Genomic DNA, 14,813 nt, shown 5'->3' with positions numbered 1-14,813 from the left:
TCAATCCAGATTGAACTGTCTGCTAAGAGGTCCTGGAAAAGGGTTCTTGCATTTTTTTATATAACAGTGACCCAGCAGTATTCCATTTAAGGCCATAGAATAAAGTTCTTGGAGCAAGAAGAGGTAGGAGTAACAAAAGGAGCTGATTTTAGAGACAGGATTAAAATATTTAAATGTTCTTGGATAACATATACCTTCCTAAAGCAAAAAACTTCAGGAACACAAAGCTAATAAGAGTAATTCAGTGGAATAAATGAATACTTGGAAAATCATTTTTTACATGACAATTCTAATCCTCCTCATACATTCTCTGCCAGCTCGCTTTCAGTACCTCGTGAGACCAGTTTCTTTTTTTTAATTTTTATTTTATTTATTTATTTTTTTAAGTTAAGGTATTATATATGTACATATTTTGGGGACCAGTTTCTTACCTGATTTCTGAGGTGCAGTTGGAAGAAAAGGGGTACAGAGCCTAAAATGAAATGGAACAGTTGCAGGAAATCTGCCTTTCGGAGTATTCCCTCATCAGACCTTGCCCTTCCCTGTTTGACATCTTCTCAAGCTACCCTGGTTTCCCTATTTCATTCTGTTTAGGGAACTAAGGTGGCAGCTTCATGTGCCCTATGTGAACGTGACCTCTTATGTTTACAGCACACTGTAGAGAGTGCATGTTGCTCTACTAACATCATAAACCACATGCACTAAGATTCTTTTAACATGTCAGAGACAGTAGGTGTAGCAATCCAGAACCAAGGACAAAGATCTTTGTTTTTGTTGTTTACTCTTTTTCCCTCCCAGAGAATCTTCTATCCATACTTTTAATTTAGAAGTTAACTAACATCTTAGTAGGCATTCAACTGAAGACATGATCTCAAAGGAATGGAATAGGATAAGATGAGGAGAGGTGTGCTGAGGGGGACCCAAGGCACAAGCATGGTAGATAGTGGGTACCATTTTTAAACCTCCTCCAACTCTCCATCCTAGAGTTTGTCTTGGGTGCATGAGAGCTACTTGGAGGTGGGAAAATCATAAAGATGAAACATTTAGTCTAGTGAATTTGTTGTCATGATTTCACAAAGAAAGTGGAATTATAGAAGCCTAAGAGTGAACTGATAAGTCAATTAATTACTTCCTAATAAACCAATTTAATTTAATGAATGTCTATATAATGTGCTTAGGTACGTTGCCAACTGGAAGGAAATGGCTACAAGCGACTCTTCAGTTAACTTCAAAAGTAGGTGATTTTTAGCAATACTTCATGGGAAATTCTTCTGAACAAATATGACACATTTCACACATGTACACATTTCTTAGCACCTAACATTTCCACACCTTGCACAATATATGGACAGAAATAAATTTGCCAAGTAATTATTATCTTATAGTAAGACTGTTAATTGGAAATAGAAGGAAATGTTTTAATTTTATATAGGGTTAAAATTTTTTCCAGTTTGAAACCATACTTCGTTTTCAATGTAGCTAGAAATACCCAATAGCTATATATTTTTAAGCAGAAAAGAACTCCTTTACTTTTCCTTCTTAAAGCATTATTAGCACAAAAAATAACCTTTCTATTTATAAATGATACTGAGTTTCTATGAAAATTAATGTATTTTTATTTGTGTAAATTAAAATTTTTAAAGCACAGAATACATTTTTAGAAAAACAATTTTACTACTTTTACGCATTTATCGTTAACAGTTGGAATGTTAGAATGTAGTTAGGTAATATATAGTTAAGTAAATCAAATCAAATAAGGAATTCAAAAGCAACTGGTCTTCTTGAGTTATTCATGAACCTTTTCTTAAAGTTGCATACTTCATGGTTTCAATAATAATTTTTAATGAGCAAAATTCACTTGGCTAAATAAATGCCTTAAAATATAAGAAATAATGTTTAGATTCTATGCCATTCTTGTCCCTCAGTGGTCCACAACACAGAGCAACTAAAAGTGATAGCATGTTGAAGAAGCACAGCATCATAACCCAGAAATATCAACAACCTAACATAGCCAAGCCTAATCACTGTTATTGAATAGTCTGAACATATGAGTTCTCTCCTGCTGTCATCTGTGGGAAGCGGTAAAGCAGAGAAGTTACAATTGTGGAGAGTTAGTTCAGACTTCCTGGTGTTGATTTTTGGCTCTACTGCTTACTGGCTGTGTGATCTTGGGCAAGTTACTAGTTCAGTTTCCTCTTCTGTAAAATTAAATTAACAGTAGTACAAGGCTTATAGGTAGCAGTGAAGTACTAAGGAAAAACATGTAAAGAGCTTAGACTAGTGCCTGGTACATAATTCATACTGTATAATTAGCCTTAACTTATCCACTCGTATCTGGCTCATTGCTACCACCACACCACAGTTCAGGTTGCTATCATTACTCTGCAGGCTTATACGACAGCCTTCAAACCGATTACCCCCTCCTCACCACCAGTCCATTCCCCACACAGCAGACAGTGTCTTTCACAATGTAAACCAACCCAACTAGAACACAGAACTCTTCTTTAGCAATTACCATGTGGGAGTACTAAAAGTGTTTTATAATATTAACTCATTTGATCTTCAATCCATCTCTTTGCTTGCTCATTTTACAGATGAGCAAGCAAAGAGATGATATACTTGCTCAAGATCTCACAGTAAGAACCTGTGAAGACTGCCAGCTCCAGAACCCATGTCCTTTTTTTTTTTAATTATCATCTTTCTCTTTTATTTTATTTTAATATATTTTATTGATATTTTACAGAGAGGAAGAAGGGAGAGAGATAGAGAGCTAGAAACGTCGATGAGAGAGAAACATCGACCAGCTGCCTCTTGCACACCCCCCACTGGGAATGTGCCCACAACCAATGCCCATGCCCTTGACTGGAATCGAACCTGGGACCTTTCAGTCCGCAGACCGACGCTCCATCACTGAGCCAAACCGGTTTCGGCCAGAACCCATGTTCCTAACCAGGACTACCTCTGCTGCCTCTCAGAGCTTTCGCTGCACTTGGAACCAAGTCCTGACTTTAGGATCACACTGGCTCTGGCTTAGCTTTCCACTCTTATCATGTCCTGCTCTCCCCCTCACTCACAACCCCACCATCACTGGCCTCTTGCCTGTTCCTCAAACACTCTGAGGTTTCCACTTTGGGGGTTTAATGGAGTTGGTGGTCTTCTACAGAACAGTTTTAGGGAACTATCTTCACTTAAGGGCAAGGAGTTGTCCTGTTCGCTACTGAATCCCTAGTGTGTGTAGCACACAGTAAGTTTTCAATGACAAATCAAAGGACAGAAAGGAATGACAAGTACAAAAATGGGAGCATCCTATTATATTATAATAAAGAGGTAACATGCAAATTGGCCATCATGCCCTAACAAGATAGCTGCCTATGACCAGGCCAACAGGAGGGTTAGTGAGGTACGATCAAATGATTGAACAAGTAGGCTGTGTCGGGCAATCAAGAGGGGGGGGGGGGGAGGCAGTTGGGAGCAACCAGGCTGGCAGAGGGGGCAGTTGGGGGTGACCTGGTCAGCAATGGGAGGAAGTTAGGGGTGACCAGGCTGGCAGGTAAGTTGAGCAATTAGGAGCCAGCAGTCCAGGATTGTGAGGGATTTTCAACTGCGAGGCCTAAAATGGCAGTTGAACATCCCCCAAGGTATCCCGGATTGGAAAAGGTGCAGGCTGAGCTGAATGGACCCCTCCCCCCATGCACGAATTTTGTGCATCGGGCCTCTAGTAGAATATAAAATACTGAGTTAAAAGAGATTACAGCCCTAGCTGGTTTGGTTCAGTGAATAGAACATTGGCCTGTGGACTGAAGGGTCCTGGGTTTGATTCCAGTAAAGGACACATGCCTGGATTGCCAGCTTGATCCCCACTATGAGGTGTGCAGGAGGCAGCCAATCAATGATTCTTTCTCATCATTGATGTTTCTCTCTCTCTCTCTCTCTCCAAAATATATTTTAAAAAGAGAAATTATAGGCATACCTTGGAAATATGGTGGGTTCAATTTCAGACCACTTCAATAATGCAAGTAGTGCAATAAAGTGAATCATAATCTTTTTGCTGGTGGAGGGTCTTGCCTTCCATTTGTTAAAAAAAAAAAAAAAAAAAAAAAAGGCAGCATCTACAACCCTGGCACCACGTGAACAGCAGTGAACCCTGGAACACCAGTCCCCACGTGACACAAACACACAGACTCAGGGGAGCTCTGTGTCTCCTCACTGAAAATTCCTGGATTTCCAGTCTTGATTGAGAAGGTCTCCCCCACTCCAAAATGAAGCAACTTGATATATCTGTAGTGGGATGAGGGGGACAGGCATCTAGACTTTGAGATAGAATATTTATATTTGAGTGTTAGACCTATCACTGTGTCTTGCATTATCTAATCCTTCAGTTATTTACTTTATAAGAGGAAAAAATAATACATATTTTAAAGGACAAAATAGGGGAGAGTGGATGCTATCAGAAGCCTGAAAAGCCCAGGGAATCTACAACTATGGCACCCACCAAACAGATGTGAACCCTAGAACACCGGTCCCCAAATGGCACAAGCACGCAGATTCAGAGGAGCTCTACACTTCCTCATGGGAAGCAGAGTGAGAACTACACAACCAGACATCCAGAGGAGAAAGATCATGGAGAAGACAAAGAAATAGCCCATATATGAAAGAAAAGCAGGCATCACCAGAAAAGGAAGTAAACAAAATGGAGGCAAGCAACCTGTCAGAGAAAGGATTCAGAGAAATGGTTATAACGTGGATGAAAAGAATGGAAGACAAATTCGACAATATGAGTAAGAACCAAGAGGAAATGAAGAAGAACCAAGAAGAAATGAAAAATGACATTACTGCTGAAAAAAAAAAAAAAAAGAAAAAAGAAAAAAAAAAAAACTCAATAGAAAGCATCAACAGTAGACTAGAAGAAGCAGAGGACCACATCAGTGAGCTAGAAGACAAGGTAGGAAAAAATGCCCAAGCAGAGCAGCTTCTAGAAAAGAAAAAAAAACACAGGAGAGCCTAAGGGAACTTTGGGACAATACAAAACAAAACAACATCTGCATAATAGGGGTTCCAGAAGGAGAGGAAATTGAGCAAGGAATAGAAAACCTGTTTGAGCCGAAACCGGTTTGGCTCAGTGGTAGAGCGTCGGTCTGCGGACTGAAAGGTCCCAGGTTCAATTCCATTCAGGGGCATGTACCTTGGTTGCGGGCACATCCCCAGTAGGGGGTGTGCAAGAGGCAGCTGGTTGATGTTTCTCTCTCATCGGCATTTCTAGCTCTCTATTTCTCTCCCTTCCTCTCTGTAAAAAATCAATAAAAATATACTTTAAAAAAAAGAAAGAAAGAAAACCTGTTTGAAGAAATAATGATAGAAAACTTCCTTGAGAATAGGGAAGGAAAAACCCACACAAATCCAAGGAGCTCACAGATTCCCAAGCAAAATGAACTCCAAGGCACATTATAATCAAATTGGCAAACACCAACAACAAAGTAAGAATCTTAAAAGTGGCCAGAGAGAGACAGAAAGTTACCTACAAAGGATCCCATATCAGACTAGCAACTGATTTATCAACAGAAACACATCAGGCCAGAAGGGAATGGAATGAAATATACAAAGTCATGCAAAGGAAAGGTCTGAATTCAAGAATACTATACCCAGCAAGGCTATCAATCAAAATTGAGGGTGAAATCAAGAGCTTCACAGACAAAAAGGACTAAGGGAGTTTATTACCACAAAACCAGCAATGCAAGAAATGCTGCAGGGTCTGCTGTAAAACAAAAAAAAAAAAAAGAAAGAAAAGAAAAAAAAAAAGAAAAAGAAATAGGAAGTGAAGAAGGAACATGGGTAAAGAATGAAAATCGCAAGAAAGAAGTACCTATCAATAATAACTTTAAATGTAAATGAATTAAATGCCCCAATCAAAAGACATAGGGTAACGGATTGGATAAGAAAACAAGACCCTTATATCTGCTGTCTACAAGAAACCCACCTCAGAAAAAAAGATACACACAGACTGAGTGTAAAAGGATGGAAAAAAGGTTTTTCAGGCAAATGGAAATGAAAAATAAAGCTGGGGTAGCAATACTTATATCTGACAAATTAGATCTCAAAGTGAAGGACATAAAAAGAGATAAGGCCACTTCATAAATACTGAAAGGAGCAATCCAACAAGAAAAAATAACTCTGGTAAACATATACACACCCAATACAGGAGCACCCAAATACACAAACTCCTGGAGGATAGCAAGGGAGAGATTGACAGCAATACAATGATAATAGGAGACTTTAATAACCCACTATCACCATTGGACAAATCCTCTAAACAAAAATCAGCAAAGAAACATCAATCCTAAATGACTCACTAGACCAGATGGAATTAATTGACATCATCAGAACATTTCATCCCAATGAATATACATTCTTCTCAAATGCACATGCGTCATTGGGGTCACAAGCAAAGACTCTTAATATTCAAGAAGATAGAAATTATATCAAGCATCTTCTCAGATCACCATGGCATAAAGCTGGCAATCAAGTCAATAAAAACAACCCCAAAAAATCAAACACATGGAGACTAAATAGCATGCTATTAAACAATGACTGGGTTATCAGAGAGATCAAAGAAAAAAATAAAAAATATCATGGCAACAAACGACAATGAAAACACAACAATCCAAAATCTATGGGACACAGCAAAAGCAGTTTTGAGAGGGAAGTTCATAGCTCTACAAGCTTACTGAAAAAAAACAAAAATAAAAAACAAAAAAACAATGGTAATAAATTACCTAACCCTACAACTCAAAGAGTTAGAAAGAGAGCAATAAGAAAAGCCCAGTGTAAGCAGAAGGAAGGAAATAATAAATATCAGAGCAGAGATAAACGACATAGAGACCAAAGAAACAATACAAAAGATCAACAAAACTAAGATCTGGTTCTTTGAAAGGATAAACAAGATTGATGAACCCCTAGCCAGGCTCACCAAGAAGCAAAGAGAGAAGACCCAAATAAACAAAATCAGAAATGCAAGAGGAGAAATAACAACAGACCCCACAGAAATGCAAAGGATTGTTAAAAAATACTATGAACATCACTATTCCAACAAACTGTACAACCTGGAGGAAGTGGACATATTCCTAGAAAAATACAACCTTCCAAAGCTCAATCAGGAAGATTCTAAACATCTCAATAGGCCAATAACAAAAAACTGAAGCAGTCATCAAAAAGTTTCCAGCAAACAAAAGCCTGGGGCCAAATGGCTTCAGAGGGGGGAATTTTCCCAAACATTCAAGGAAGAATTAAAACCTATCCTCCTCAGACCCTTCCAAAAAACTCAAGAGGAAGGAATACGTTAGCTCATACGATGGAGCCATCATCACACAAATACCAGAACCAGATAAAGACAACACAAGGAAAAAGAATTACAGACTAATATCCTCATGAACATAGATGCCAAAATCCTCAACAAAATTCTAGCAAATTGGATCTAGCAGTACATCAGAAAGATCATATACCATGACCAAGTAAGATTTATCCCAGGGATGCAAGGATGGTACAATATGCGCAAATCAATAAACATGATACCTCACATAAACTAATTGAGAGGTAAAAATCACATAGTCATATCAATTGATGCAGAAAAAAATGTGACAAAATCCAACACCCTTTCTTGATAAAAAACTCTCAGCAAGGTGGGAATGGAAGAATCATACCTCAACATAATAAAAGCCATATAAGATAATCCCACAGCCAACATCATACTCAATGGGCAAAAACTAAAACTATTTCCCCTAAGAACAGGAACAAAACAGGGATGCCCACTCTCACCTTTCCTTTTCGACATAGTACTGGAAGTATTAGCCATTGCAATTAGATAAGAAGAAATAGAAGGCATCCAAACTGGAAAAGAAGTAAAGCTGTCCTTATTTGCAGATGACATGATATCGTACATAAAAAACCCAAAAGACTCCATCAAAAAACTATTAGACTTAATAAATGAATTCAGCAATGTAGCAGGATACAAAATTAATGCCAAGATATCTATGACATTTATATGCATCAATAATGAACTTACAGAAAGATGAACTTACCATCATACCAAAAAAAATTAAGATGCCTAGGAATTAACTTAACTAAGGAGGTAAAAGACCTATACGTGGAAAACTACACAACACTGAAAAAAAGAGAGGAAGAACATACCATGTTCATGGTCAACATCATTAAAATGTACATACTACCCAAAGCAATTTATAGATTCCATGCACTACCCATTAAAATACCAATGGAATATTTCACAGACATAGAACTCTCCAAAAATTCATCTGGAATAAAAAAGACCCCAAATAGCCATAGCAATCCCAAGAAAGAAGAACGAAGTAGGTGGGATCTCAATACCAGTTATCAAGCTGTATTACAAAGCCACTGTTCTCAAAACAATCCTGTACTGGCACAAGAATAGACATATAGATCAATGAAATAGAATAGAGAACCCAGATATCAACCCAAACCACTATGCTCAATATTTGACAAAGGAGGCATGAACATACAATGGAGTCAACTGTCTCTTCAATAAATAGTGTTGGGAAAATTGGACAGGTTCATGCAAAAATAAAATGAAACTAGACCACCAACTTACACCATACACAAAAATAAACTCAAAATGGATAAAGGACTAAAGCATAAGACTGGAAACCATAAAAATACTAGAGGAATCCATAAGCAGAGAAATCTCAGACATATGCTGAAGCAATTTCTTCATCAATACTGCTCCTAGGGCAATGGAAACTAAAGATAAAATAAACAAATAGGACTACATCAAAATAAAAAGCTTTTGCACAGCAAAAGAAACCATCAACAAAACAATAAGAAAGCCTACAGGAGAATATATTTGCAAATGTTATCACTGATAAAGATTTAATCTCCAACATCTACAGGCAACTTATACAAATGAATAAAAGGAAGATAAATGATTAAAAATAATAATAATAAATAAAAAAAGGGCAACAGACCTAAATAGAATCTTTACGAAAGAAGACAGAAGGAAGGCCAAGAGACATGAAAACATGGCCAAAAGTCACTAATTATCCAAGAGATGCAAATCAACACGACAATGTGGTACCATCTCACACCTGTCAGAATGGCTAACATCAACAAATAAACAAATGACAAATAGTGGTGAGGATGTGGAGAAAAAGGAACCCTTATGCACTGCTGGTTGGAATGCAGACTGGTGCAGCCACTGTGGAGAACAGTATGGAGTTTCCTCAAAAAACTAAAAATGGAAGTCCCATTTGACCCAGTAATTCCACTTCTAGGAATATATCTTAAGAAACTAGAAACACTAATCAAAAAGAATATATGCACCCCTATGTTTATAGCAGCACAATTCACCATAGCTATGATTTGAAACAGCCTAAATGCCCATCAGCAGATGAGAGGATTAGAAAACTGTGTTACATCTACACAATGGAATACTATGCTGCTATAAAAAGAAGGAATTCTTACCATTTGCAGCAGCATGGATGGATCTGGCGAGCATTATGTTAAGTGAAATAAGCCAGGCAATGAAAGAAAAGTACCACATGATCCCATTCATTTATGGAAAATAAAGAACATTATAACCTGATGAACAAAAATATAGATTCAGAGGCAGTAAAGCACCGAACAGAATGTCAAATTACAGCAGGAAGGCTGGGGAGTGTTGGGGTGGGAGTGAAAGAGATCAACCAAAGGACTTGCATGCATGCCTATAAGCACAACGAATGGACACAAGACACTGGGGGGAGGGGAGCAGGGAGAGGGCATGCAAAGGGGTAGAGGAGGCTGGGGGAAGGTCAAGGGGGGGGAGGATATATATATATATATATATATATATATATATATATATATATATACTAATATATGTAATACTTTAAACAATAAACAAAAAATAAATAACTAGCAGTTTCTGTGACGCATAATAAAGTGAAGCGCCACAAAACTAGGTCTGCCTGTACCAACGGCAGAAAGATGGTAAGATATAGCATGATGATTGGAAGGAGCACAAGAGCAAGTGAAATTTACTTTAAAAAGCAGAGGTTTGCCTTATAGCTGAAGTCAGTAGAAGGGGAGACATTGGGGATGTTGGCACTGGAGAAGAAGAGAGAGTGTATGCCACTTCTTCAAGAAAACAAGGTAATCTAATCCTGATATTTGGAAACTAGCTCAAGAGAGAGAAAAGGCTTCTGTTCATTTGTGAATAAAAAAACTGTTAGCTAATAGTGGATTATGGGGCACTAACTAAATGCCACGCTGAATGCTAAGTCCTTTACATGCACATTACACTCAACTCTCACAAAAATGATTAGGCATGTGCTATTGTTAGCCCCATTTTATAGATGAGGACACTGGGACTTAGGTTAAATAACTTGTCACAAAATGCACAGCTAATTAGTAATAAATCAAACTCAAACCCAAGTCCTTCAGAGCTTTTTGTAGAGGTAGAAAATGAAATATAGTAGGGAACAGTAGGATGAACTAAAAAATTGGGGACATTTATGGCTTCAGTTAAATAGGATATACTAGTAAAGATAGGTGCTCTAACAGTGCTGAAAGGAATGTGGAATGGACCTTAGCCTGGTATATTGAATGAGTCTATATCTTATCACATCAGGCATCTTTCTAAACATTTGTCATTCCTCTCTCTCTAGGTTCCAAGTTTGAACGAGAACCGAAAAATATATATGACTATGCAGCAATGTCAGAGGGCATGGGAACATCAGATAATGCTTATGAAGCTGAAAATACTTATGAAGAACCAAATTTTACTAGACTAACACCTAGTTCCCTTTTTGAAACATAAATGTATTCTTTTCTTTTTTGAGCTATAGCCCTTCCCACACTGATTACTTTAGCTACAGTTACTAGTAAGAGATAGGTTATTCTGACTAGAATGACATATATTCTTGGCACAGAATCTACCCAATTAAGGAAGAGTAAATAGAAAGAGAACATTGGACTGGGTAGAAAATACAGAAATTATTTTTGGTACTCTGAAAACTGTAATATTCTAACTATCACACTTAAATATACTTAGGTGCGAAAATCTTCAGCTTGTTTTTCTTCCTTTTTGAAGCATCTTTTATTTGAGCGATCACATGAGGCAGGATTCTTTTCCCATTAAAAAAAAGAGGGGGGAGCCGAAACCGTTTGGCTCATTGGATAGAGCATCTGCCTGCGGACGAAAGGTCCCAGGTTCGATTCTGGTCAAGGGCATGTACGTTGGTTGCGGGCACATCTCTCTTCCTCTCTGTGAAAAATCAATAAAATATATATATATTTTTTTAAAAGAGGGGGGAATGGGGAGACAGTATAGCACATTCTCTTTTTATCAGGAAAGCAAAAGGCTTACTAAAAGCCCCAGCCCTAGTCACCTTAGACATCCTTGAACAAAACGGGATCACTGGGCACCCTTAGCTGAAGAAACTGGAAAGGCAAGAATCTGTCTTTTGGCTTTCACATTGGGAGGAGTAGAGGACAGGAGATGACTGTTGAGTCAAGAAAGAATCCATCACACCCTCCGGTCTAAGCATCCTCTACTGCTGCCCGCCATCACACTTATCACACCATATCCTTAAAAATCTGTCTACAGTCCTAAAGACCAGAGGTTTGTACCCCAGACTATAAAAAAATAATTAGTCCTGGCCCATGTTACTCAGTGGTTAGAGCATTGACCTGATCATCAAAGTGTCTTGGGTTTTCTTCCTGTCAAGGGCACATACCTAGGTTGCTGGTTGAATCCCCCAAGGGTTGGGGTGCCTGCAGGAGGCAATCAATCAATCAATCAATCAATCAATGTGTCTCTCTCACATCCACGTTTCTCTCTCTCTCTCTCTCTCTCTCTCTCTCTCTCTCTCTCTCTCTCTCTCTTTTTCTCTCCCTCCCTCCTTCCTTTCCTCCCTCCCTCCCTCCCTCCCTCCCTCCCTCCCTCTCTTCTCCTTCCCTCCCTCCCGCCCTCAATTCCCTCCCTTCCACTCTCTAAAAAGCAATGCAAAAAATATCCTTGGATGAGAATTAACCAAAAAAATACCGCCCCCCACACACACACATATATACACACAAATCAGCAGTAACAGACTTATTGTGTATTTAAGAAAAACAGATTGAGATATAATTTACATGTAAATTCACCCATTTGAGTGTTGAGTTTTGACAAATGTAATTTTCACAACAATTAAGACATAAAGCATTTCCATCACCCCCAAATTGTGCATCTTTTCACAGTCAATCCACTGACTCCACCCCAAGCCCTAGAATCTCTGATCTTTTTTCAATCACTACAGTTCTGCCACTTCTAGGATGTCATTCATATAAATGGAATTATACTACATTAGCCTTTTTTTGGTCCAGTTTCTTCCATTTAGGATAATGCTTTTGAGTCTCTCTGTTCATATATCCACTCATCAGTTGTGGACATCTGGTTGTTTCCAGTTTGGGATCATAATGAATACAAGTGCTATGTACATTCATGCCCTCTTCTTTATGGGGGTATGTTTTTATTTCTCCTGGGAAATACCTGGGAGTGGAATTGCTGAGGCAAGCAATCTATATATATATAAAAGCCTAATATGCAAAGTGTCCCCTTAGTTCAACCAACCAGGAGTTCGTTTGCTCACTATGATGTGTGCTTACCGCCAGGGGGAAGCACGGAACAAAGGAAGGCCCCGGCCAGCGGCCGGCAGCCATTAGGGATCCCACCTGTGCATGAATTTGGTGCACTGGGCCTCTAGTGACTATATAACTATTTTATACGAATGTGTTTCTAAAGTGACTGTATCATTTTGCATTTCTATCAGCAGTGAAGCAGTTTCAGATGTTCCATTTGGTTTTATCACTTGTGGTTGTCAGATATTTTATCTCAATAGTGCTAGTGGATGTTTAGTGAATGCTTTCATTATGACTCTAGTTTGCATTTTTCAAATGCCTTATGAAAATCTTTTGCCCATTTTTAATTAGTTAAATGTGTATTTTGTTAAAAGATTTTAAGATATATTTTAAAAACAAATCCTTTATCGAATACTGTTTTGCCATTCTGTGGCTGGTGCTTTCCTTTTCTTAAACATGTCTTTTTGAAAGAAAAGTTTCTAATTTTAATAAAGCCCAAGTTACAATTTTTTCTTTATGATTTATGCTTTTAGTGTCTTGTCTAGGAAATCTTTGCCTAACAAGGTCACAAAGGAGTACTTATACAGATCTTATAAGTTTAGCTCTCACATTTAAATATATTATCCATTTGAAGTTAATTATTGTATACTAGTATACTGGGAGGGAAGGTTTGAAATTCATTTCCTTGCATGTGGATATGAACTAGTTTTTAAGACTATACTTTCCCTATTATACTATCTTGGAGCCCTAGCTGAAAATAGCATATATTTCTGAATTTTTTATCCTGTTTCATTAATCTTTGTGTCTTATCTTTATGGCAATACTATTTTTGTTAATTGTGGATTTAGTTTAAGTTGACCAAACTTGTTTTTTTCTTCTTTTCATTAATCCTCACTTGTGGATATGTTTTTTTCCCATTGATTTTTAGGGAGAGTGGAAGAGAGGGAAAGACAGAAACATCGATGTAAGAGAAACACATGATTGGTTGCCTCCTCCATGTGCCCGGACCAGAGCCCGGGCCAGGGAGGATCCTGCAACCAATGTACATGCCTTTGACTGGCATCGAACCCAGGACCCTTTGGTCCACAGACTGATGCTCTATCCACTGAGCCAAATCTGCTAAGGCTGTTTCCCCCCCTCCCACTCCCTTTCTTTTCAAAACTGTTTTGGCTAGTCTAATTCCTTTGTATTCCCATTCAAATCGTACAATCAGATTGCCAAATTCTATGAGGAAAAAAAAAAACCTGATGAAATTCGATTGGATTGCATTGATTCTATATATCAATTTAGGGGAGAAATGCTGTCTTTTAAAAATATATATTTTATTGATTTTTTTTTTACAGAGAGGAAGGGAAAGGGTTAGAAAAATCGATGGGAAACACTGATCAGCTGCCTCCTGCATGCCCCCTACTGGGGATGTGCCCGCAACCAAGGTACCTGCCCTTGACTGAAATTGAACCTGGGACCCTTCAGTCTGCAGGCCAATGCTCTATCCACTGAGCCAAACCAGTCAGGGTGAGAGATGCTATCTTAATAGAGTATATTAACCCATGAGTATGGTACCACTCTCTGTATATTTAGGCCCTTCGTTTCTCAGTAATGTTTTGTAAATTTTAATGTATAGGTTTCATATCTTTTATTAAAATTATGCCAAACATCCTGACAAGTGTGGCTCAGCTGGTTAGAATGTTGTCCCAGCACCAAAGAGCTACTGGCTTGATTGCCAATCATGCCACATGCCTAGATTGCAGGTTCGATTCCCAGTCATTATGTGTGTACAGGAGGCAGCCAATTAATTTTTCTCTCATACTTCCTTGGGTGAGAATTGGGGGGGAAAAATTATGCCAAACTACTTTTTATGCTATTGTTTTTATATTTGTTTTAAGCTATTCATTGCTGGTGATAAAATTTTAGACAGTTAATTTCCTGATCTAGTTGACTTTTATTTAACAATTCATAAATTGGAAAGCATTAAGTCTAAAAAACAGAAAAGAGTTTCCAAGGATTGTACAAAGTGAGAGAGTTTCATAGACCAAAGTGAGCAGGAACAGGAAAGTTATACTGGGCATTGTTAACTGGTCACACAGGGGTACTCTCCTTATACGGAGCAAAGGGAAGCTGGGAGCAAGGTTAGCTAACTTGTGCTAAGCAGGCAAGTGCTCACTGGTTGGCATAGAGGTATGTTTTCT

The 14,813-nt window shown here is 38.2% G+C and overlaps 1 protein-coding gene across 1 annotated transcript in view; it reads left to right on the top strand.

The window, feature by feature from the left end:
• LOC311628192 (protein MFI) overlaps positions 1 to 11,084 on the top strand; it is a 54,888-nt gene extending 43,804 nt beyond the window's left edge. The window contains exons 7-8 of the mRNA XM_084895165.1: positions 1,179 to 1,234; positions 10,671 to 11,084. Of these exons, the coding sequence (XP_084751291.1) occupies positions 1,179 to 1,234; positions 10,671 to 10,822 (208 nt within the window). The 3' untranslated portion in view covers positions 10,823 to 11,084. The remainder of the gene's footprint in view (positions 1 to 1,178; positions 1,235 to 10,670) is intronic.
• Positions 11,085 to 14,813: the final 3,729 nt, after the last annotated feature.

This window comes from Pipistrellus hanaki (assembly GCF_964339955.1).
Source record: "Pipistrellus hanaki genome assembly, chromosome: 9".
Taxonomy (NCBI): domain Eukaryota; kingdom Metazoa; phylum Chordata; class Mammalia; order Chiroptera; family Vespertilionidae; genus Pipistrellus; species Pipistrellus hanaki.
Note: the sequence above shows the minus strand (reverse complement) of the source record. Positions and strands in the feature narration are given on the sequence as shown.